Raw genomic sequence first — 25,000 nt, 5'->3', positions numbered from 1 at the left:
TCTCTGTGAATGAAGCTCTGATGAGCCAGACTATGGAGATACTCCATTCCTCTAGCAACATCCAATGCAATATTGAGCCTCCTTTTCCAAGAAAGTGGCTCCAACTTAAGGCTCTTCCATTGAAAAAGATGTTTGCTGAGAGCCCCTTGGGACATGTACTCATAAACTAGAATTCTTTCATTACCTTCAATAGAGTAACCCAGGAGAGACACTAGATGACGATGTCTAACTTTTGATAGAACTGCAATTTCAGACTGAAATTCATCCAGCGCTTTGTTACTAATTATACCAGCTTCCATTCTTTTCACTGCTATTTTAGTCCCATCATCCAATTCTCCCTTATATACGACACCAAATCCACCACGACCAAGCTCATTCTCTGGAGCAAAATTCTTAGTCACATTTCGAAGAACTTGAACTGATATCACAAGATTTCCAGCCTCAATGACATGAGACTCCCAGTACCACTGCTGTTTCTACTTTCTGACCCACTCCCTGTTAATGTGGACATGCTTCCATAAGTATTGTTAGCTACAGCAATCTTTACCATATTGTCTGGGTCAGATGGATCTCGAGGGTGGATTACTACTAGTGAACTCGGAGCAGGTGAGCCATTCTTTCTCCTCTTGTAACAATATATCAGGGGAATGAGCAAAAAGCTGCTGCCGCAACACCTGCAACAGGAGCTACAATTGCAACCAAAATTTTCCTGCTGGACTTTTGTGATCCAGGAGTATTATTGGAGTTTACTTGTGTGAGTTGATGGGGATGGAGTATCAATTGAAGGAACAGAATTTCCAGAAGATGAGCTGTTCCCAGATGAAGGGGCCACTGGGTTCCCATTCAATAAAGAGTTCCCATTAGTGACAAGTTTCAACTTCTTGTTAAATGGCAATGGCGGGGAAATGTTATTGTCACTGAGATCCAACAGCGTCAGGGAACTCAAGCTAGTCCAATTACCGGGTATTTGACCACCCAGATTGTTTCCCTCCAATCTGATCTCAACAAGAGAACCTAAGTTTGCAAGTGAGGGGCTCAGAGTACCATTCACTTTAAAGTTGGGCAAATTAATCATAGACACCTTTCCAGAGGCATCGCATTTTAGTCCCAACCATGGACCTTTACATGGGTCATTACCAGACCATGATTCAACTAGATTTGATGGATAATTCAACCCATCCAGAAAGTCCAGGAGTGCCATGACTTCAAAGGCACAAGGAACCCCTGGTTTGGGTTGACAAAAATAATTATAATCGTATATAACTTTGCCTGCTGCGAAATTTGGGATCGGTCCCATTAGGTGGTTGTTGTTCAAGTTAAGACTGTCCAGTTCCATTTTACCCAAAGCATCTGGGATTAGACCAACAAGCTGGTTAACATTGAGATCGAGATCCTTGAGAGAAGTTAAATCCCCAATATTCTTAGGAATCTTCCCCGTGAAGTGATTTCCATGAAGCCAGAGACTCGTAAGCGAAGTCATGGTTGCCACCACATCAATAGAACCAGTCAGACCGCCACCCTGCTGATCGTTCAACCACAGAACCTGCAAAATCGAGTGATTTAAAGTCGACGGAATTTCACCGGTTAAATTGTTGCGTGAAAGTTTCAGGATAGACAGAGAGGACAAATTCCCCAGAAAAGTCGGCAATGGACCGGCTAAGTTGCAGCTCATACAGGAAAGATTGGTTAACTGAGATGAATCTTGCAACTGAGAGGGGAATTGCCATCCAGTACTGGCATTAAAATTATTATTATCCAATGCCAGAGCTTCCAGACTCTCAAGCCCGTCAAAGAAATCAGCGGGAATGGAATCGAAGTCATTGTAGTCCAAGTATGCATATTTCAAATTGGATAACCCACGGAAGACGGCAGTGGCCCGTTGAGCTTGTTGTTCTGAAGGCCAACGTTCTCTAGCATGGAGAGCTGGTTGAAATTCTGAGGCAGAGGACCACTCAAGTTCAAGTTTTTAGCCTGAATCTGGGAAACCCTGTTTCCCTTGCAGAAGATGTACTTCCAAGGAGGACTCCCACACGGGTCTCCACCATCTTCAGGCCACGGCAGAAGCTCCGGGTTGTCCAAGCCCTTCCTGAAATGGTTGAGAATCTTAACGTCATTTGGGTCAGTGGCACCAAAACCCACTGCAGCAAGCGAGAGAAGGAGTGCTGAAACAAGCTTCAAAAGACGCTCGTCCATGGCGGGAGCTGCGCGGTTCATCTAAAACACTGACTCCTAAGTGATTGACGGAATGCTTCCTCTTCATCAACCATGCCATACGAAGAAATCTGGCAAAGGAATACAGGAGGAAATCGCAGTTCAGATGCGAATTGAGGGAAACAACTTAGAATCCCTGAAATAGAAATGTAGACCGGAATCAACTTTTTTTTTTTGGGAATAGAAGACTACAATGTCTAGTTTGTTCTTCTGAGACTAGGAAGCTCAGGTCCGCTTATCCGCATCATCCACATTCTCGATTCCCTTGTCCAGTTCGCCCAGAATCACGCGGTTCATCTTATCAGTGACTGCTGAAGTACCCCGTTGCATCCACACATTGTCAAACGCTCCTTTGTTTTATTTCACCGCTTGTCCCCTGGCCCTTAAGACCCTGTTTGGTATTAAGTATTTAATTTTGTGGTATTGAAAATGGAAATAAGATTGAGATTGATAGTAGGAATAAATTTTAAAATCATGTTTGATATGTCATGGGATATTAAAAAAATAAGATTGGGATTAAAAAAACTAGTAAAAAAACTTAAATACCCACTTGCCATTTACCCTCTCAATTGATCATCTGAACTCATTGCCTTTATCTCATCCTCCAGTCAGTGTCACAACTTCTCACAAAAGAAGATTCATCACATAAATTGAGAAGCGAGGACGACGCTGGGAGAATGGAGTTGACCAAGGCTGTCGATGGAGGAGAAGGAAGGTAGAGGCTGGAGATCGTCGAAGCAGGAGAAGGAAGATGGAGGGTTGGAGTCGCGATGGAGGAGAAGGAAGATGGAGGGCCAGAGTCGTCAACGGAGGAGAAGGAAGATGGAGGTCAAGGGTCGTCGAAGCAAGAAAGGGAAGAGATCGTCGAAGTAAGAGAAGGAGGAGATCATCGAAGCAGGAGAAGGAAGATGGAGGGCTAGAGTTGTCGACGGAGGAGAAGTTTGGTAGCCATCGACAGAAGAGAAGGAAGGTGGAGGTTGAGATTCGTGGACTGAGGAAAAAATCTGCGTGTTTTCACAGGGATATTTTAGTCAAAAAAATTTCAACCCCAGTTCCAGTACCAAAGGGTGGTGGGTTTGAGTATTCTCACCTAAGTGGTACTAAGCAGTCCTAAGGATTATGAAATACTTCATACCAAACATGTTCAGAGTGGTATTACCCAAATTCAATCCGAATCCATACCTCCTGATGTCACGTACCAAACAGAGCTTAAGAGACATGCTGTGCTGCTTTGTTCTACAAATCATGACCGCCAGAAATATAAACATATGGCTGTGACATATATTAAAAAAAAAAAAAGAAGGTAAAACTAATCTAATAATTTAGTAAATTATTTTGCACTACTGTATTCAGTCCATACTTTTTCAGGTTCTACGGTGCTTGGTGCTGATGATGACATCTGTACCATTTAAAATTTTAAATTAAAAATATTATTATAAATTTTTATTTTATATTTATTAAAATAAAATTATCAAAATTTTAATAAATTATTTATTTTTAACCTAATTTAGATTTAATTTAAATAATTTAATTTAATATTAAATTTGAACTATACAAAATACATCCGAATAATTAATATATAATAATTATAAAAACTTTAATAGTATTATTTTGGATCCTTCAAATTAAATTTAAACCAAATTAAAAAAAAAATTATTAAAATTATTTTATATTTTTCAAAATTTTTATTTTAATAAATATAATATTATATTAAAATTTAAATAGTTTAAATTTTATTACACTGATAGTGCCTAAGTCAAATCTTATTTTTTCTAAGTCATAACAATCTAAGGCTTGTTTGGTTTTTTTTTTCATTTTTTGTTTTCAAAATTTGTTTTATAATACAATTTCTAAAATTATTTTTCACAAAAAATAAAATAAAAATTCATTTAATTATATTAATTAAAAAATAATTTTAGAATTAAAAATGAACTAATAATAATGATTATAAATAGTTAATAGTAATAATTAATAATAAAAATTAGTAAGATAACTATAATTTTTAATAATCAAACGTAGTGTATTTTAAAAATAAAAAAAATTAGATGAAAACAACTTGAAATTATTTTTATTTTTAAAAAATAAAAAATGAAAATAGTTTAAAAAATAATTAAATGAAAAATATTTATGTAAATGAATTTTAAATTTTTTATTTTTAAAAATTAAAAATAGAAAATAAGCAAACCTTCAATTTCGTTTTCGCGTGGAGTTTTGGAGCACACCGCAGATAGATTACTTTGCCCAGTAAAAGCCGGAAGCGTTGCCTCTTCTATTGCGATTCTCGTTGCCAGCCCAACGCAACATTATCATATTCATTTTTATAATTTTGGCGCTTCTTTTTTCCATCAATTCGTACATTTCATTAAATTTTGAATACAGCAACAATAATAATATTTTTTATTTAAACAAATTCTTGCCCCAGTGCTTTTTACGACATTAACTATCTGATCTAGTCATCTGGTACTGTTCATAAAAATTGTAATGCAATGCAGAATAATGCAATGTATTGTATACTTAAATGTTGTTTGCAATAGTGTATCGTGCTATTAGCTGAGAAATTGAGCATGAAATCACTCCAGTAAATTATTGTAATGATCAAGATACATTAGAATGGTTGAGTTAGTATATTGTTTTAATTAGCGCTACTATCATGATGGAAACATACAAATAAAAGAAAAAATCACATTTAGGGACTTACTGGGGAATTTATTTGCAAGCAAATATTTATAATAAGTTTCATTCAAAAAAAATAAGTTTACATTTTCATGTTAACAATAATTTATTTATATTGATCATTTTTTTTTTGTCAGAATAAAACTTCTTAGAAGGGATGATGCAGTGAATAATTTCGGACTTGAGGGATTGCTCGTTCACAAGACATGTAAGAACAAAGTTTTGCTTTTGTAGGATCTTGGAATTAATTAACAATAATCCGTGTGTTTTCCGTTTTAACGTATCTGGGTCTAACCAGCTTCGAAGGTTCTTTGTTTGCGTGTAATTAAGTAGCATATATAACACGACACCTATAATTCAAAATGTTGGGTTAAAAAATTGTGACGCACCAACACACACTTCACATGCACGACATAATTAGGCGCTTTCAAATCTCTACACACTTCATTCATCATCATCCATATAGTACCAAGATTATCATTTTATTCTTCTAAATAATTTGGGCTATTCAAGTGATCATGGCCACATGGTCACGTGCAATCTTCAGGTGAACAACCAAGCATGTATTTGTCCAAACCCCAATTATTCACATGCATATGCACATGCGTGATAATGCTGTGATTGTTTGCCGGAGAAATAAGTTAGCCTATTATTTCAAATTGGAAGAACATGTCCATAGATCCTTATAGTTTCACTTATTTTTGAATTAGGCCCCTATAACTTATTTTATTTTAATTGAACCCTTACAGTTTAATCAATTAAAATTTTTATAAAAACTTATAATAAAAATATAAACAGTGGATTAAATTAAATTTTATTTTTTGATTTTGGCTAAAAGTAATGAATTAAATTTTCTTCAAGCTCCAAAAGTATTTTTTTAAAAAAATTTAATAATTTATTATTAATTTTAACCTTCAGGGTTAATATATATATAATAGATGAACTGTTAGGATTTGATTAAAATAAAATAAATTATAAAGACCTAATTTAAAATTAAGTAAAACTGTAAGGACCTGCAAGTATAATTTTCCTTTCAAATTTAAACAAATATTTATAGCATGCCTCCAAAATTTCATTTCCATACAAATTATCGGTTCACTGTTTTTGTTACCATGGGGGTGTACACCCAGGCAACTTATCTGTCTGCTAGGCAATATTTCGATTTGTATTGCAATAATTCCTTTTTGCTGAATTATATAAGTACAACTCAAAAACACGCCAGATTATCTGTTTGATGAAAAATAAAAAATATACTTGCCTTTAAATTAAAAAATTAAATAAAAATATTTGACCCTAAAAGTCAAAACACAGAAAGTGGATGATATAAATGACTTTAATTTCTCATCATATATTGAAATCCAGCTCAATTTGGTCGATTGGAGCAATATCTTGACTGGTTAAATGAAATCATTTGTTCATAATTGGTCTAATTACAATTCAACTGCAATTTTAGCTATCAACATTTAAATTAATGTCTTAACCTATGGTAAAAAAATTAATGTTTTAGCTGGTTCAATAAAGAAATGATTTTCAGCCATGAAATGAATATTGTATCCAACTATTTAGACTTTTGAATTCATTTAATATTTTTTTTTTTACTACATAATGGGCTATACTTGACTCTTTGATCCTTATATTTGACGGTTGTTTAAGCAAACCATCAAATATAAGAGGCAGATGAGGTGTGAACCATCAAATATAATAAATTTGAAAGTTAAAAGTTTGACAGTTTTTTAAGCGAATCGTTAAACTTAAGAAAATATTTTTTTCCTAAAAAAATATATATTTACCTTATTTGACTGTTGCACTTCAGAACCATCAAACTTAGAGGAACATATTTGACTGTTCAAGCGGCCAACCATTAAGTGTGTGAATTTTTTTTTTAAAAAAAACTCTAGACCTGTTCATTTTCTTCACGTTGTTGTTGAATGCTGTTCTCATCCAACGCTCCCTTCCATGTCTCCACCCCATTTCAGCGAGCTTTCCTCCACATTTTTGGCCTTTCCTCTTTCATTATCATACATTTGCATTTCAAAAAACCCACGCCATCGTCAAACTCTCTCGTTCTTACATTCTCTGGCCTCTCCAATTTTAAAGTCATAGGGTGCTCATTTTAGTTTTGAATCCGAAAATTTTATTTGGGTATAGCTATTGCTCGTGCATTGAGAGCATTGTGGGTGTTTGTGCTTAAGTTTTGCTAGTAATTCTACCTAAATTGCTTAAGATTTACTTATTGTTGATAATTTGGATTTTGTATTGTTGGAATTTCATTTTTTTAAAAAAAAATATGTAGTGAAAATTGAATTTTTGATGTTGGTGTTGTATTTTTTTGGCTGAATTTGATTTTGTGCAGCTTGAATATTTTTGTTAAATTCTAGCTAAAATTGTGTGCCTAGAACATGGATTTACTAGCATTTTATTCTACCTATGTGATTTTTTGGTTTGGAATTTTCTACTATTGATTGCTGTAATGTAAAAGGATTTGGATTGATATATGTTAAGGCTATTGTATTGTGAATTTTGTTGTTGTTGTGGCTAAGTAGAGTTAAATTAGCTTAGATTAAATTGTACATAGATAAAATTTAATGTGGCGTGAGAACAAAATTCTTGGAAAAAGTCTCATTTTCAATTCATTAATTTGCCAGATTTTTGTTTAAAAGTAATTAAATTTGACATGTTTTTAAATTGTTGTGATTGAATAATTATGTTTGATTACATTGAATAGGGATGAAATTAAGTATGAATAGAGGACGTATGCCTAAAAAAGTCTCATTTTTAAGTGATTATGCTACCAAATTTTCATTTAATACATGCAATATATACTTAATTTCCCAATAAAAATTAAGTATGATTGCATGTGTTTATTTTAATTTAACTTAAAAAGAAATTATGTTACATGTGGTGACTCATGACTTAGAGATGAGTTTAATTAGATAATATTCATTGTATTGTTATAACTCTTCCAATGTGATTGAGTCATTGATCACATTTACTACAATGACCTTAATAGATTGAAATTATGAATAAAACATGGATGTCTGTCAATCGGGTGTCAAAGAAATATTTAAATGGGATGAAACAATTTATTAGATTTTCACTTGAGCACGAAAATGATAATAATAGTATTATGTGCTCTTGTATAAGATATAGTCTCTTGAAGTGAGTTAGCAAGAGTAAGTTAGAAGATCATTTAATGTGTTACAAAATCGATCAAACTTACAATTATTGATATAAGCATGGCGAGACAAGGAATGCCATTAAAAGTAGTCATAGTATTTTTGTGTCGCATGATTTCGACAGAAATACAGAAAATGTAGACTATGTTAAAGAGATGGCCAATAAAATTGAGCATAAATCCAATGAGTGTCCTAAAATGTTTGAAAGGTTGAAAAATGATACAAAAACACCTTTGTATAGTGATTGCATTGAATTCTCAAAATTAACTGCTATGACAAAATTACACAACTTGAAAGCAAGAGGCAATTTGACTGATATAATCCTCATAGAATTTCTTTCAACTATTCATGAAACGCTACCAAAGGGGGTGTGTGTCATTCAAGTTCAACTGTTTTACAATTTTAAAAATATGTCAATTAACTTTTCTTTGATTATTTATAATGCAGTACTACCCAGACACATATTATGAAGTATTTAGGGGTACTAGCATCAATGAAGTCTTCGAGGAGTGATGTTAAGATTCATCATAGTTATTGGCTCAATATGCAACAAATTCATAGGGGATAATTTCAATTTAGTTTACATTTATTCTAAATTGATTAATACATGAGAATAATTATTGCACATATTTTCAATTAATTTTAATATCTGAGAATAATTTATGTACATATTTATAATGCAGTTGTTGGCTCTAGCTTTTCGATTCTAACATTGCAGCATTTAACGACATGAATTTGCTCAAGTCACAGCAAAATTCGGAGGACGTCGGAGTATTTACATCTAGCGTTGGAGGTGCTAGGTGCAACTTCATGTCATCGGCTAAGCTTTTTGATCTCAGGGTTCATGCTTCTATTTATTATTCTTGCAATCTCACGACATAATAGTGAACCTTTGCTCGAAATATAGTTTGTTGTTTGAAGGAGGGATTTTGCGCCAGTTTTGACTTTGATGTTCTGTTTGGCTGCTAGGGGGAAATTTGGGATGGTAAATTCACTGGGAGAAATTTCTTCGTGTTGATTTTTCTTTTATTTTGGTACTCTGAATTTTATTTCCTTTTTTTCCTTAAAAATTGCACCTTTAAGTACCATGGAGCCTCCCGCTGTAAGTAGGGTTCTCTTTGAAATGTCCTAACGTAGTTGCTTCTCGCTAGCATCTTTCTCATGCTACTAAGACTTGCTTATGTCATCACCATCATTGGCAAGTCTTGTAATGCCAACGTGTGGGTAGAAGAGAGTTAAGACTTGACCCTCAACCACACCTTTCGTTGTCTCATTTAGGCTTGGTGCACTCATATGCTTCCCTTAGCATTGGGAGTGCTTGACAAGTTTCAAGTCTTCTCATTACTAGAATGAGAGGAACAAGTAGTCTTCGGTAGAGGCTGGTGTTCCTAAAGCCATGGGTAAGTTTGCTCAATGAATAAAAGATGCCACAGTTGATAACAATGGTCAAAGTTGATAAATTAATGGTCAACGTGACTTAAAAAAAATAGTTGGTCAACATTGCTATGTTTTTAAAAGATTAAGGGTAACATTGCTTCAAAAATAAAATTAAGTTACCAGGCACACCTAGGATAAAAGATCCAAGGCAAATTTATATCTTTATCCAAAAAAATATTTGTATCACAACGTGCAGGCCCGCAGGGGCATTGTAATGCAAGAGGGTCGTGCCGCTAGACGATGACAATTTTTTATCAAATGCATGTGCAGCAGATTTGCGATTTCCTGCCAACAGAATTGCAAAAAGTTCACTGAACTTTGAATCGTTGAAATTTTAGAACTGATAATTTACTCCACAAATAAAAGTTTTCGTCCCAGTCTATATTTTTATAGACTATTGCATAGTCTATATTCTGTATGAAGCTTTAAAAATTACTCTTCAAATGGATTTTACAATATATAAATTATAAGTTTATACACAAAATTTAACGGGAGCTATAGGCTATAGCATAATTACAAAGTATAGTCAACGTTATATTGATCAGCCCGATGCCCCTAGAAAGTTAAAGTCAAAAGTCGAGTTCCCATTATCACAGGACGCCGGCTAAGCCTTTTCTACTTGATGACAATCGCGTGGAAAATATTTTGAAAATTAATTTTATTTATGAAGCCTTTAGATGTTAAAAAAAATTATAATTGTAAGATTTTTATTATTTTGTATATTGAGTATATTCATTTATTAGTGTTTTCTGAAATCAAACATGCCCTATTTTGTCCTGATATTAAATTAAATAAATATGCGATGCAGAATGAGACAATAATCATTAGGGGGTTGAGGAGTTGCTTATACTATTATAAATTATATCATGTGCTCCAGCCAGGTTGAAAGCTATTCTCTAACTTGTTTTGTCTGGTGAGAGTAGTAAGACAAATACACAAGTTTTATAAAACTATTTTTGTCAATTTTATATTAAGAAATGATGTTAAAAATGGGTTCGTTTGTTTCTTGATATTGCAATCTAACAAAGAAAAACCAGTAGATTTTTCTAAAATACCAACAGCTGACTTCGAATTGGGGGGGGGGGGGCGGGAGAAAAGCTAGCCAATTGCCGGTTCTTTTCTCGTACAACTAAATTAAACGTGAATTGTGTGCGAATTACAGATAATTTGAGATAAGTTTTCCGATTCACGACTTATCAATAACGTGACTTCTCATATATTAATTATATATGTTTTAATCATGATATTTATAATAATAAATAAGTAATTGTTTACTGAGCCTTTAAGATGGAGAAATAAAATGAAAATGCGATGAAAAAAATAAGAATCATATATCTTGTTAAACAAGGTAAGGATAAAAATAAAGTAATATATAATCACAACAAAAAAAATGCGATGGATGTTACATTATAAATGGTGGGAATTAGATTGATGCGTTGTCCTTCATTTTGTAGCAACAACAACGACATTAATAGTAATAATAATATTCATGCATTCATTAATTATTTCCATCATCTTTTCGATCATTCGTTCATTGTTTTTTGAAAAATGCAAGTGACGAAAGATTAATGGAATTCCAGAGGAGCTTGGATTTGATTTTACATGCAAACCATTGAATAAGCTGTCACTTCGATGTTTGTTTTGGATGAGAGACAATAATTTAAGAGGGACGGTAAAGTAACTTTAAGAGTCGAATCTAATCCAAGCTAAGTGATCGATTTTTAGAAGTATATGCATTTATCACAACTGGTGCTACTTGATCATGCATTTCCGTGATTTCTTTTCTCAGAATATAATCTCCGGTTCCATCTCTCATTCAGAGTAAAGATACGCTTGACATATAATAAAATGAGATCAACTATTTGCTTTGAAGAAAAATCATGCCACCTGAGATATGATGATTGGTTGATAGTGTTTGGTGAATTGGATTTGACTGGCCAGTTAGGCTAGTTGAACATGTCCAATCTTGTCATGCGATATATTAAATTGACAAGTGAGAGCTGGTAAAACCAGCTTTAAACATAGCAAAACCATTAGCTAAATTTGTTGAACCAGTCACTTATCTTGTTTTTTAAAGTTATGAATTATGTATGGATAAGTGTGTGTATTGGAAATGGAGTATTGATGGATATTGTTTTCTTTTAATTATAATTATTTCTTAAATTTAGATTTTATCATTTTTTTATTCAAAATGTATCAATCTATCTATGATCGATTATTGACATTTAAAGTGCGAATCAACATGTTGTTTAAATGGTTGTTCCAGTTTTCTTATAAAGATTGCCATTGTTGATTAATTCACTATATATATATATATATAACAGCTGTCCTAGTGCATCTATCCTTATGATAAAAGTCTTTCCGGGGAATTTTTATCTTCACAACTTTGAATGGCGATATGCTTAAACAGTCATCAAATCCCGAAAGTCAAGACAAGGTGTCAAGGTTAATAAAATGATACAAGTAAAGTACACGGTTGATATATAACATGCGATGTTGGAATAACATTCAAGATTAATTTTCTTGTTCGACCAAGAAAAATAAAAGGGCTGATTTTCTTGAAGCACTCGCCAATGGTGATAGAAGGAACTTACGCAGTTGAAGCAGCAACACAGAATATTATTGCAATCCAGCTGTTTCCGTGCATGTTTGTTCAATTAATGAGTAATGGTCAAAACGAGATCCATTGGATGAATGCCAAGCACGTATTGCAAATTAGTCCTAACGCATAACCTAGATAATGGAAAATAGTCAAATATCACACGAATCCTACAAAGAAAATGTTAATTTGCCGGAGTTGGAGAAAACGAAATCATCAGGCGAGTTCGAACGAATATATTCATGTCGGTGGCTGAATTGGCCTCACCACCTACAATTCCGTGCATGCATCCAATTCTATCACTACAAACAAAAAAACACAAGCAAAACAAATAGTCCATAGAAAATTAGCTACAGGCGGCATCAAATCATGTTTTATTTAAAATAATTTGCAGGATCACAATAATAAAAGTAGGCTATGATTTTTGAATGACCCGGTAAATAAAATATGGGTTATGAGAAAGCTGGTGAAGAGAGTGACTACTCTTATATTCGAATCGGTGACCCACATCATTTAGCAAGTTGAAAAGAAAATGTGTTTTCTAGAAGAATAAGAAATTGGTGCCATCACCAGGAAGCGAACCCGTGGCAAACTGTCGTGTATTTAATTTTGTTATTTTTAATTTACGAGATTTTTTTTTTTTCAAAAAACACTAGTTAGTTGCTTTCCAGGTTCATTGATCCATATACGATGTGGCATTGGACGCATAGGATAGAACCAATGACGAGGCCTCAGCAAACAAACATACCAAAAATTGTGGGGTACGTGTCTATCCACGGGCAAGAGCGTATTGTATATTTTTTACAAAATTTCAGGGGTTTAAGAGATTAAATATTGAAGAGGAGAGGTGGTGGGGTGGGGGTGGCACGTAGAACCAGTCATGAGTGTGAACAGTGCAATGATTCAAAGATATGGGAAGGAAGAGGGGCCATGCCATGCTGGAAAAGCTGGTTTTGGAGGGAGGCACACACCACAGACCACGTCGGGCCCCATATCTGGTGCCATGCTTTTTGTTTCTTCCTAATGCCTGATGAGTTTATCAGTAACAACGCAGTATATATGTTTTTGGGCTGTATTAGTCAAAAGTTGCAGGCCCACCTCTCGCCTTTTATTTTTTTTATTTTTATTTAATGATTAATCAATCTTTTCGCTTTAATTTCGGGGGGATCAAATTTTTAACAAGATATCCGGTAGATCGCAATCTCCGAGAAAGAGCTCAGAATCGTTGCATTATTTATATTACCCGCCACCATTTGTGGCATCGAGGATCATAGTACCTGGTCGCTAAGACAAAATTACTGTGCGGATATGAAGGGAGAGGAAAGGACACGAGTTTAGTCTGGGATCAGGCTAATGTCTGTGATCAAGTTATGTGGGTTTCGTGATGCTTGGATCATTGACCGAGTGATGAGATTAGATATTGAGTACCGAAACAGAAAGCTTCCGGTAATAATTTGAAAACCAAGAGAAACTTCAATGCAATCACCCTGGAGCGCGTTTGTTAGTAGGCTATTAATTTATGATCTACCCTCGGCCCCATCATGAGAGGGACAATCCCCTAATCCCTAATCCCCAGACAACTTTTTCTACGGTTTTTACTGTCAATGTGTAATGTAGGAACCGAAAGTCCCCGTCTTCATCAGTGCCTATCTCCCCCAGTCAAAAGGTCTTTTGAAAATGGGAGGCTGCTATTATTTCCGTGGAAGGTGGACCCCTCCTCCGACCTCCTTAACCGTAAGCCGGGCAGAGTTATATTAGCACTCATTTTTTGTGTGTACAGTGCACTCTGTGGTTACTGAGTGAAAAGTGGTTCTGCTGAGAGCACCTTCGAAACACACAACATTAGTAACTGTTGAAAACGGCGCAATGGGAAGCTTGAAGACGTGCACATATATTTGAAGTGACAAAAGAATGTGGTCATGTCTTGTACAGTGGACGGTTAACAACATTAGGTCCCCTCCTACAAATGATATAAGGAGGGAGGAAACGGATAACCGAGATGGAGAAAACAGCCATGGAGCGATGGGGCGCGAGATCATCAATTATTGAATCCGTATGGATGATTGGTGGCTTGTTGCGACTTAACTTTCGTGCCAATTATCAGCAGGCAAAGCTAGGCTGTCACGCTGTCATTATGCAAGCACAAGTACATCACTACAGTACCATATAGATTTACTGATTTAGAATTAGCACTTCTTCCTCTGCCCTCCTCTCTTCCCATGCTCCCACTCGCCCCACGCTCACTGGCCCTGTACTTAAATTATATTCCATACAAACCAACAAATCTTAACCTACTTTCAACATTTGACCAGATCATCCTTTCACTCTATCATTTACACGTCTCTCGATCCATAGATGACCGTTGTAAGGTAGGTGTTCAAAGTGTTTACATTGAATAACCCTCATCTGAGCGAAAGTGGCACAAAGACCATCAACGAATGCTCGTTTTTTGTTTCCACCTAAAGCATGGTTCTCACATTGACTTTGCCCAAGTCCACATTCCCATCATCAAGATTCAAGCTCGGGTCCAGTTTTTAAAGAACAAATTTTCAGCCCAACCTTGTTATTGGGCCAGTATATTATCAAAAGCCCAGTTTCACTGTTGTTACCTTGTAAAGCCCAAAGAAAATCAATCCGGGAAAAAACGGGGGATTTATATGCCCGGTAATTAGGTTCAGCTCGATCGCCGTCTCTCTGTTGGGACTGATCTGAGGGATTCGCCGCCGTCATCATGGTCTGCTTTCCAACTTCATCGCGCAGCCTTCACGGCTTGAACATATCATTCATCTACTGATTCTAGTTTTATTTCTGTTCCGTTCTTCTTTCTTTATTGTAGCCGCAAGGGGATTACATTGAACTCCACAGAAAGCGTCATGGCTATCGTCTGGACCATTTCGAGCGAAAACGCAAGAAAGAGGCTCGTGAGGTTCACAAGCGCTCTGCTATCGCTCAGAAGGTCGTGTACTGTTTTTTTTTCCCCTTGTTAAGATTTCAATTCCCTTCATTTTTACCAGCTTTATTTGTGTTTCCATTATTCTTATGTCCCTCTGCGAATTCGAGTGGAACAGGCTCTGGGCATCAAGGGCAAGATGATTGCCAAGAAAAATTATGCCGAAAAGGCTCAAATGAAGAAGACGTGAGTTATTACTTCTTGTTCTTGTTTTTTTATTTTTATTTTTATTTTTATTTTGCCAAAACGTGAGTTATTACTTCAAACTGTATTCAGATTTCACTCTTAAATCTTTTCTCTTCAAATTAGTTTAAAACGCGATACCAAACTCATTGGAATGTCGTATCAGTCAACAAACGTGTCCGTCTCCTCATAAAATTTCCTTATAAGTGTTATTTCATGGCTGAATGCTGCTTCTCTCCCTTATGCTCCCTCCCAAGTCCCAACCCCCTCTTCCTTGTGGCCTTCGTTTTTACTTTTTGGAATTCCGTTGGGTTCTTTTTGCTTTGCCTTGTAATTGGAAGGAATAGTAAAGGAAAGGAAAGAATATGGTAGTAGTGTGCTAGTGTTTAGTATGTGAACACCTTAATTTCCCAAGTAATTGGAAACTTAATTATAAACATTTGATTTGAATGTCATACGTAAGCATTTGGAAATTCATGCTTTCTCATAGGTTTATCATAGATGGGTCCTGCAGCATTTTCATACATGATATGCAATGTGTGTATGGTGTGTGTGGGTACCAGAACAAGTTCGTGGTTGAGGCATTTATTTATTTTTTGAATTTTATGATTATTTAGAGCAATTGGTTAATGTTATACTGCTAGCATAGTGCTATCTCACCATTTTCCCCACTGTTTTCAAATTCTGTAAGATATAAATTCACCATCATCTATCAACAGTTTGGCCATGCATGAAGAGTCAACATCCAGGCGCAAGGTTGATGATGATGTTCACGATGGAGCTGTTCCAGCATATCTTCTTGATCGTGAGAATACGACCAGAGCAAAGGTTAATTTCACTCACCACATGCTGTATTCAAAAGATCGATTTGATTCCTCTGAATTCTATGTAAGATGATCTGACAGTTTTTTTTTTTTTTTGGGGGAAAAAAATTAGGTTCTTAGCAACACCATTAAGCAAAAAAGGAAGGAAAAGGCTGGGAAATGGGATGTTCCTCTACCTAAGGTGAGATCATTTTCAATCTTTTGCTCCAAAATGTCAAACAATATATCGAGTTTTTATTTTCCCTCAAATCCAGCGTGTTTTGTGTGAGTTGGGGGTAGGGGGCTTTAATTGCAACTAATAACTGGTTACATGCTTCTTTTTCGGTTTAGGTGCGTCCAGTGGCCGAAGATGAGATGTTCAAAGTGGTCAGATCCGGCAAAAGAAAAAGTAAGTAATATATTGCCTTCCGGGCTTTTAATGGTTTAGTTATTTATGTTGATGATAATTTGACTTAAATTTCTAACTTCAAAATATTTGATTTCAGTTGGTGCAATCTGTTGAAAATGGTAGAGTTCGCCCCCCCTTTTTTTGGGGTGAATATAAGGAAGTTATTTTGAACTATAATAATATTTTCGTATTTGTCTACTCAGTATTTTTCTGTAAATTTGCTGTTTTTCAACAAGTTCTTGTTCTCCTTCTAATGTATGTCTATGATCTTTAGTCTTTTGATGCAGTTTATTTTAGGATATATAATGTTATATCTCACATTAAACAAGATGTGTAATGATTTGTTCGCCTGCTAGATATGCATATGACGGATTATAACCTATCATGTTGCAGCTAAGCAATGGAAGAGGATGGTCACAAAAGCTACATTTGTTGGGCCTGGTTTTACTAGAAAACCTCCAAAATATGAGCGTTTCATTCGTCCTACGGGATTGCGGTTCACTAAAGCTCACGTGACTCATCCAGAACTAAAATGTACCTTCAATCTGGAGATAATTGGAGTGAAGAAAAATCCAAATGGTCCTATGTACACCTCCCTTGGTGTCATGACCAAGGGAACTATCATTGAGGTAAAATTCTCCGATCTAATTGGAGGTTTCTTTTCGATATAATGGAGTCACTATCGGATCTAGCTGTCTTTTGTTATCCCAGCTTGGCGTTTTGTAAACCTGCTTTCGCTGGTTAGGATTGTGAGAAACGATAGTAACAGCATTACTCATTCGATTTGTTAATTTGAATTTCAGGTGAATGTGAGCGAACTTGGTCTGGTCACCCCTGCTGGGAAAGTTGTATGGGGTAAGACTATCAGTGTTATCTATATGTCTTTTGGCCTCTTGCTGACAATTTTACTAAAATTAATGCGGTGGTTGTGTGTTTGTGATAATGCAGGTAAATATGCCCAGGTGACAAATAATCCTGAAAATGACGGTTGTATAAATGCAGTTTTGCTCGTTTGAGGTAGTAAGGAGGATCTGAGTACCGACTTGACCTCTACGTGGCCGTCTGAGCTTTGTTATCTACTGACTGAACATTCTATTCCATTTTTGTGTAAACGGTATTTGTCTGTGCCGGCGCCTAAATATTTACAAGAGAAAGATAGGGATCTCTATTAAATTTTGCTCCCCCTAGCAGCGAATCCTGTGTCTGACTTTACTAGCATATAGCAAGTATTATGTTGTTACTATATCCTGGGGAAATCAAAGATTTCGTTTGTAAAGTCCGAAGTTCTTTCGTGCAAGGTTTTCGAAATTTGTTTCCAATTGCCTCACCCTTGTTTCAAGACTTATCAAAGTCACTTGTTGTGAGGCTCGACAGAGTCCGACGGTTGTCTTTCGATGGCTCATATGGTATAATTCACTTGTTTTTGTTCCTCGAAAATGGACCATGAAATTTATTTCTTAGATTCTAGCCTCAAGCTTAAGCCTCTAATTAAAATGATGATGATGATGATGACACGTGTTGTGGAACCGCGGCATGAATACAAGATAAGCTAGACAGGACAAAGGGTGATGGGTTCACATAGACAGTGCTCCACTGAGAGGGAATGGGGCAGCGGCGAGCCACTGGGCCATGGCTTGGAAAAAAAGAAGGAGGGGGGGGGGGAGAGAAATTGGGTTGCTTGGTCCTTCAAATATCTTCATTAGCTTCCAATGAGATCCCAGAAGCCAGGAGTTTGATCGGCAGCCGAAAAATAAGGGAGGCTTGTTTGGTTCTTGTTCGTCTTCAAGTGTCATGCTCATTTCGCTTCCACTTGTGGATCACTCGTTTGTACCAGTTCGTACCCATTGTTACGCCGTGTTTGGGTCAAGTTGCTGACTCCTTTTAAATTTAAGGCTGACGCGCATTCTCCCAAAAGTAAATTTCTGATAACCAATTGTGTCTTGATTCATGAAACATATTAGCTTAACATAATAGTTTGCATAATTAGCCTTATCATTTACAAAAATAAATTTCCTTAATGCGCCGGATGAATCTTTTTAAGATGAATGAATCTTATTATTCATAATTTATAAATTATATTAGATATATAAAATAAAATATGGTTGTCCAAGTCAAATCCACAAAATATTCAAAAGCTGAATTTTATTAATCACATGACTAAGAAGGCGTTCACGCTAATAGATAATCAACCAGAGCACTAGTTGCATGGTAAACAACCAACGTGAAGTACACGCAAAAATCAAATTGAAGTTGAATTTTTGTCTTGGATAATTAAAAAAAAAAACTTAGTAGTAATTGGAACTCAACAACTATCGGGCTGCACAAAGGAGAGACTGGATTGGACTTTGACCTGGTCCAAAATTTGGTCTTTTTTCATGAAAAAGATTGAGTTAAAAAATTTATGGTCTAATCTAGTTTTAATATAATCCGAAGCTAAATAGGGTTGAATTGATCTTGTTAGACTAGGAGACCGATTCCAGCATTGTCCAGCTTTGTTTTTCTCCCTTTTCATTTATGAAAGGCAAAAATTTATTTCAACCTAATAAACTCAATTAACATAATAAAATTATTTATAATCATATAAAATTTATCACAATGACAATAATTATAAATTTATAATAATTTCTAACAACAAAAGTATTTCAGTTATAACATAAAGGATTCAAATTAAACAACCTTCAGCATGTCTGAAATTCATTACATTAAGTTAATAATAAATTTTACCAATAAAAAGAGAGGATTGAGGTTACTTAATGTTGAAATTGTGTTCAATATACATGACTTCATGAATATAAAACATAAAAAATTATTAATTATTATTATAAATTAACATATTATAATAATTAATAAATCAATTATAATTTTATTAAATAAATTTATGGAATTAGACTAAATTGTCTAGATACTTAATTTCTTATCTAGTCTAGCTCAAAGAAAGAATCTGATTTTTTTATCTTGAAAGACCATTTTTCATCTGAAACGGACCAGATCGGGTTGTTTTCTGAGTTGGACTGAATTGGATGGAATCAAGATTTTTGTCTTACTTGCAACTTCGTTGTACTATTGCTAAAAAAAAAAAAAAGCACACTTCGTGGTGCTGCGGCCACGCACCCGAACCGACTCCATTTCCGGATCTGTATTACACCCGAGTCCCAACGAGCATATTCTATTATTCTCCCAAGGCGAATATGGACCCTTTAGCGCGAAACTACGCTACCCAATAGAACAACACCATATCAGCACCTCAAGGGATTCTTATCCACGTCACCCTTAAAATTCTAAACCGTTGATACTTCTTTCTCGCTTCTTCCACTTCCTGTAGCAACTGTTAAGCGTTGCTCGCGTTCCCAGCAATTACCTCTATTTTTCAGGACTACTGAATTCTCAATTCTACACGAACCACGAAAAGCTCTTTCCTCGCTTGCATACTTTCTAGTTCAGGTCCTGGCATGGCCACCCAGAGTCAAACTTCCCCGTCTTCCAACGCGTTTTCCTTCATCTCCAAGGGCTGGCGGGATGTTCGAGACTCTGCTGATGCCGATCTCCAATTGATGCGAGACCGAGCCAACTCCTTCAAGAAACTTGCTACCTCTTTCGACCGCGAGCTGGAGAACTTCTTCAATTCGGCTTCCCCGTTTTCCGTTCCGACCATGCGGGCCTCCCCACAGGCCGAGATTGATTTTGTAAAGAAGTTGCAGCCCAAGCTGTCTGAAATTCGACGAGCCTATTCTTCACCTGATTTCAGTAAGAAGGTTCTCGAGAAGTGGCGGCCCAGGTCGAGGATTCGGATCGACTTGTCGGCGATAAAGAATGCAATTGTTTCCGAGGTTGAGGATGGGGATGAAATTCTTGATTTTGATAGGGGTAAGAGAGCTAGGAGATTGAACTTTAGGGAGTTCTGGGGGGAGTGGAAACGAGAGGGTGAAGCGGATGGGGAAGGGCAGTCCGCTAGGGATTGGGAGCCAATTCGTGCCTTGAAGACAACGTTAAAAGAGTTCGAGAAACGGAGGTCGTCCGTAGAGATTTTTGATGGATTCAAGAATGGCGAATTTGTGGAGAAACTAAAATTGGGCTTGGTACGTTTTTCTTGCTTTGTTATTCATTGTTTCCCCACTATAACATAGTTTAGATTGTGCAGTTTCATGGTAAAGGCTAGTGGTTCAGTTTTTTTATGCGTACTTTGAGCGTGAATTGCATATTGGTTGCTTTCTTGTTAAAGATAACTTGATATTTGATACTATCTGGGCAAGTGCCACCTTTAGGGGAAAATAAATCTTTCTAGGACCAGTTTTAAGGTTTTCATTCTCCTAATTTGACATGTGTTAAGCACACTCTATAGCTACGTATTCATTTTTATTTTTCTTGGTGGGTTACGTATGCGCTCACACACGCGCATACACATATTTTGTTATTCACAATGATAAAGTTTCGTTCGGACATTTTGCATGGAGTTGTATTGTATCTAGGGGACTTTGCCAGAAAAAAGCCATTCTGTCTGAAGACCAGATTTATTGGTTGGGTATGCTTGAATCAAGCCTTAATGAAGCTAATTGGTATTACATATCCACTCGATGGAGCTTGGTGTTCTTGCCTCTCAGCTTTGCTCTTCCTCGATTTTTACCTAAAGTCAAACTTGGTGCTAACATGTGGCTTAATTCTGCAACTAAGCTTTTCTATACGATGCAGCAAGAGACTATCAGCACTCTTCTTTTACATTGTTTTCAATGGTGGGCCTATAAAATATTCCCAATTTAAGTTGCAAACAATGATATAATTGCTGTTTTTTTTTTTTTTTTATGTGTTGCATTGCTGTTTGCATTGTATCAAGGAATTAAGAGTTAAGCTCAGATGTGTGGATAACTTTTATTATATCTTCATATTTAGTAGTTATTATTTTAAAGTGACTATATGCACGTTTCACATTTGATCATAAATTTTATTTGTACTTATATTCTAAGATACGATATCTTCATTTCTTGCAGAAATCGATGTGCATGGAGCCTCAGGAGTCAAAGGTTTCTGACAAACTTCTTTATTGACCCTTGGTTTTATAAACTTGCCTGCTATGATATTATCCACTTTGTCAGTGTGTAAAGAAACATAAACTTTTGTCTGGAGGCTCTAACTTTCTTCAGTTAGACCGCTGTGTATAGTGAGTATTTTGATCAATACTATCAAGAGGAAATGAGTGATATATTGTGGTTGAACATAATTTTACTTGCTTCATTGGCATGCCTTTAAATTGATGCTTGTATTTCTGCACCTGAGCCCATGTTTTAGATCAAGTACTGTGTTTAATATTTTTCCCTTTAACATTTGTTGCAGGAAGTGCCACCTTTGGATGTGCCTGAACTTTTGGCCAGTTTTGTTAGGCAATCTGAGCCATTTTTGGATCAACTTGGAGTCAGAAGAGGTACAGAATCCACCTGGGAATTATTTGTCATGTTTTATCCAGTTTTATACATGTTTAATGGAAGTCGTATTCCTTTAGTATGTATTGGTCAGCTGTTCTCTGTTTCTTTTATTTAATGTAGAGTTCATTTTGTGAATTTGATAGTTTGTTCAAATGTGATTTCAGAGATATGTGACAAGATAGTGGAAAGCTTGTATAGCAAACGCAAAAAACCAACATTTTCTGCAGTCCCTATCTGGGGAAGAATCTTCTGCTCTTGGGAATGGAAATATAAATGATGACTTGGATTTGCGAATAGCAAGTGTCCTTCAGAGCACAGGGCACCGATATGATGGTGGGCTCTGGGCAGAACATTCAAAGCATGATTCATCAGGCACTGAAAGACATGTTGCAATAGTTACAACTGCCAGTCTTCCTTGGATGACAGGAACAGCTGTGAATCCACTATTTCGAGCAGCATATCTATCACAATCTGCAAAGCAAAAAGTTACTTTACTGGTTCCGTGGCTTTGTAAGTCAGATCAAGAACTAGTTTATCCTGGCAATCTCACTTTCAGTTCACCAGAAGAGCAGGAAGTTATATACGGAATTGGCTTGAGGAAAGGATTGGTTTCAAGCCAGACTTTAAAGTTTCCTTTTATCCTGGGAAGGTAATTCTTATATGAAGTTAGCAATATGCCACCTTGTATCAACTTAAATTACAGTCAATTCTGAGGTATTTGTCCTTCTTGTGTTTAGTTTTCAAAAGAAAGGCGAAGTATTATACCTGCTGGAGACACTTCTCAGTTCATTCCATCCAAGGAAGCAGACATTGCTATACTGGAAGAACCTGAAACATTTGAATTGGTACCATCATGGTAGGCGTTGGACAGACAAATTCAACCATGTTGTTGGTATTGTTCACACAAATTACTTGGAATACATTAAGAGAGAGAAAAATGGGGCCCTCCAAGCATTCCTTGTGAAACACATAAACAACTGGGTGACAAGAGCATACTGCCACAAGGTATGATTTTTATCCTGAGTATGTAAGATGGCACTTGTGATAATTAAAAAAAAAAAATAATTTTTTTTTTTTAGTTAGGAGGGGTCTACCCTTTGCCTTCAATATCCTAGGGTAGGGGGAGTTAATCTCTGCTATCAGCCAAGTCTATTCTTTCTACTCACAAAAAAAGTTCTATTTTTTTTCTTTATTAATGCACTCTGGAGTTCGATTGTTATTGGAGAACTTAACAAGACAGAAGGGCCTGAGTTGTTCATCTGTATCCAGGTTCTTCGTCTTTCAGCTGCCACTCAGGATTTACCCAAGTCTGAAATTTGTAATGTTCATGGTGTGAATCCCAAGTTTCTGAAAATTGGGGAGAAGATTGCTGCAGAGAGGGAGCTTGGGCAGAAAGCCTTTACAAAAGGCGCATATTTCTTGGGGAAGATGGTATGGGCGAAGGGATATAAGGAATTGATAGATTTATTAGCAAAGCATAAGAGCGATCTTGATGGCTTCAAGTTGGATGTATTTGGAAATGGAGAGGACGCTCATGAAGTTCAGAGTGCAGCTAGAAGATTGGATCTAAATCTCAACTTTCAGAAAGGAAGAGACCATGCGGATGATTCTCTTTATGGGTAAGGATAGATTGAAATGAGTTTTTTTTTTTTTTTAAGTACATTTTAGAATATGTTCATCGGAAATAACCCTTGCATTATCATAAACCGTATGCAAGTTAAATTGGGAGAATAACTTTTTAGTTGCATCATAAAGTTAACTACATGTTATAGAGACTGCATGTGTGAAACCGTTATTCGTTCCTTCCATGCCTCCATGCTTAGACTTCCATCTACGGGTCACAGGCTAAATTAACCAGATACTTGTAATGATCTTACTTTTTATGTAATTTGGCCAACTTTCTGACACTATTTTGCTCCTTTCCTGAAGGTACAAAGTCTTCATAAATCCTAGCATCAGTGACGTGCTCTGCACAGCTACAGCTGAGGCGCTTGCCATGGGAAAATTGTAGTGTGTGCTGATCATCCATCAAATCAGTTCTTTATGTCATTCCCAAACTGTTTGACTTACAAGGACATCGGAAGACTTCGTGGCGAAAGTAAAAGAAGCTTTAGCCAATGAACCCCATCCTCTTACCCCTGAGCAAAGATATCAACTTTCATGGGAAGCTGCTACGCAGAGATTCATGGAATATTCTGAGCTTGACAAAGTCTTGAATGGAGAGAAAGACGGAGGAAAGGTTGTTGCAAGGTCCGCGTCAATGCCTAATCTGACAGAACTAGTAGATGGAGGCTTGGCTTTTGCTCACTATTGCTTCACTGGTAATGAATTCCTGAGGCTTTGTACTGGAGCAATACCTGGTACACGTGACTATGATAAGCAGCACTGTAAAGACCTTCATCTCTTGCCCCCTCAGGTAGAAAATCCTATCTATGGCTGGTAAATAGAACGAGTAGTTAGTGGAGCAATTTCTGGGACATACACGATGTGACTGTGACAATGATCAGCACTGAAAGGACAGTCTCTTGCCCCAGTGAATGCTGAATAGAATAGCAAATAGATTTATACCTGGCTGAATTATAGTGTTAACTTTCATGATAGTGATTGATTGTAATTAGTTGTAATTAGGAGCCTTTCGTGTGATCACTCCACAAAGTTTATGTAACTTAAATCTTTCGAACACATCTAGGATGCCAAAATTTCAGTTTTCCCTCGTAACATCCCCCCCCCCCCCAACGGGCGGGGGTCTTTTTCTATTGTAAGGTGAGTAAAATTCTATGAATAAGTATCGGGTTTGACGTAAAGGGAATATATAGAAAATGCATCAGGGATGTTAAAGATTGAACTAAACCAATAAGACCCGATCAAATTGTCAGAGCTAATCTGTTGAATCATTTAAATCAACTCAAGAAAATGAAGCACATATTAACCCCCCCCCTTTTTTGGGCTCTATTCAATTGATGCATCGTTCCTAGTCACTGTATGCAACCTTGAGAATGCTACTTCAAAGGAGATATCAGGTTTGCTGTCGTCCTGAATAGCAATATTTACTGTGTCTTGAGATATAAAACAGGTTAGCTATTCGTTCCTGAAAACATAGGAATGTAATCAGATTACGGTTCAATCTCCCGAGAAGATTAAGACG

The 25,000-nt window shown here is 36.2% G+C and overlaps 2 protein-coding genes and 1 pseudogene across 2 annotated transcripts; 2 read left to right on the top strand and 1 right to left on the bottom strand.

Annotated features, from left to right (window-relative positions):
* Positions 1 to 5: 5 nt before the first annotated feature.
* Positions 6 to 2,539, bottom strand: LOC129301177 (receptor protein kinase TMK1-like; annotated as a pseudogene).
* A 12,131-nt stretch (positions 2,540 to 14,670) lies between these two features.
* Positions 14,671 to 17,768, top strand: LOC129301176 (uncharacterized). Its single transcript, XM_054939750.1, has 9 exons — positions 14,671 to 14,830; positions 14,933 to 15,052; positions 15,165 to 15,232; positions 15,949 to 16,057; positions 16,166 to 16,234; positions 16,384 to 16,441; positions 16,835 to 17,070; positions 17,245 to 17,296; positions 17,390 to 17,768. Exons 1-9 carry the CDS (start codon positions 14,828 to 14,830, stop codon positions 17,455 to 17,457), a joined length of 783 nt encoding a protein of 260 aa, XP_054795725.1. The 5' UTR covers positions 14,671 to 14,827; the 3' UTR covers positions 17,458 to 17,768.
* A 1,968-nt stretch (positions 17,769 to 19,736) lies between these two features.
* LOC129301178 (digalactosyldiacylglycerol synthase 1, chloroplastic-like) lies at positions 19,737 to 24,612 on the top strand. The gene is given in 12 exon segments (XM_054939752.1): positions 19,737 to 20,517; positions 21,424 to 21,456; positions 21,767 to 21,854; positions 22,020 to 22,051; positions 22,053 to 22,428; positions 22,431 to 22,504; positions 22,593 to 22,688; positions 22,690 to 22,860; positions 23,125 to 23,474; positions 23,785 to 23,858; positions 23,861 to 23,931; positions 23,933 to 24,612. Coding segments are annotated over 12 exon segments (2,358 nt in total). The 5' UTR covers positions 19,737 to 19,890; the 3' UTR covers positions 24,299 to 24,612.
* The last annotated feature ends 388 nt before the right edge of the window (positions 24,613 to 25,000 follow it).

Source organism: Prosopis cineraria, unplaced genomic scaffold, assembly GCF_029017545.1.
Source record: "Prosopis cineraria cultivar Desert tree isolate PC_DT_omini unplaced genomic scaffold, ASM2901754v1 PC1943, whole genome shotgun sequence".
Taxonomy (NCBI): domain Eukaryota; kingdom Viridiplantae; phylum Streptophyta; class Magnoliopsida; order Fabales; family Fabaceae; genus Prosopis; species Prosopis cineraria.
The sequence above is the reverse complement of the archived record's forward strand: the minus strand, read 5'-3'. Positions and strand labels throughout refer to the sequence as shown.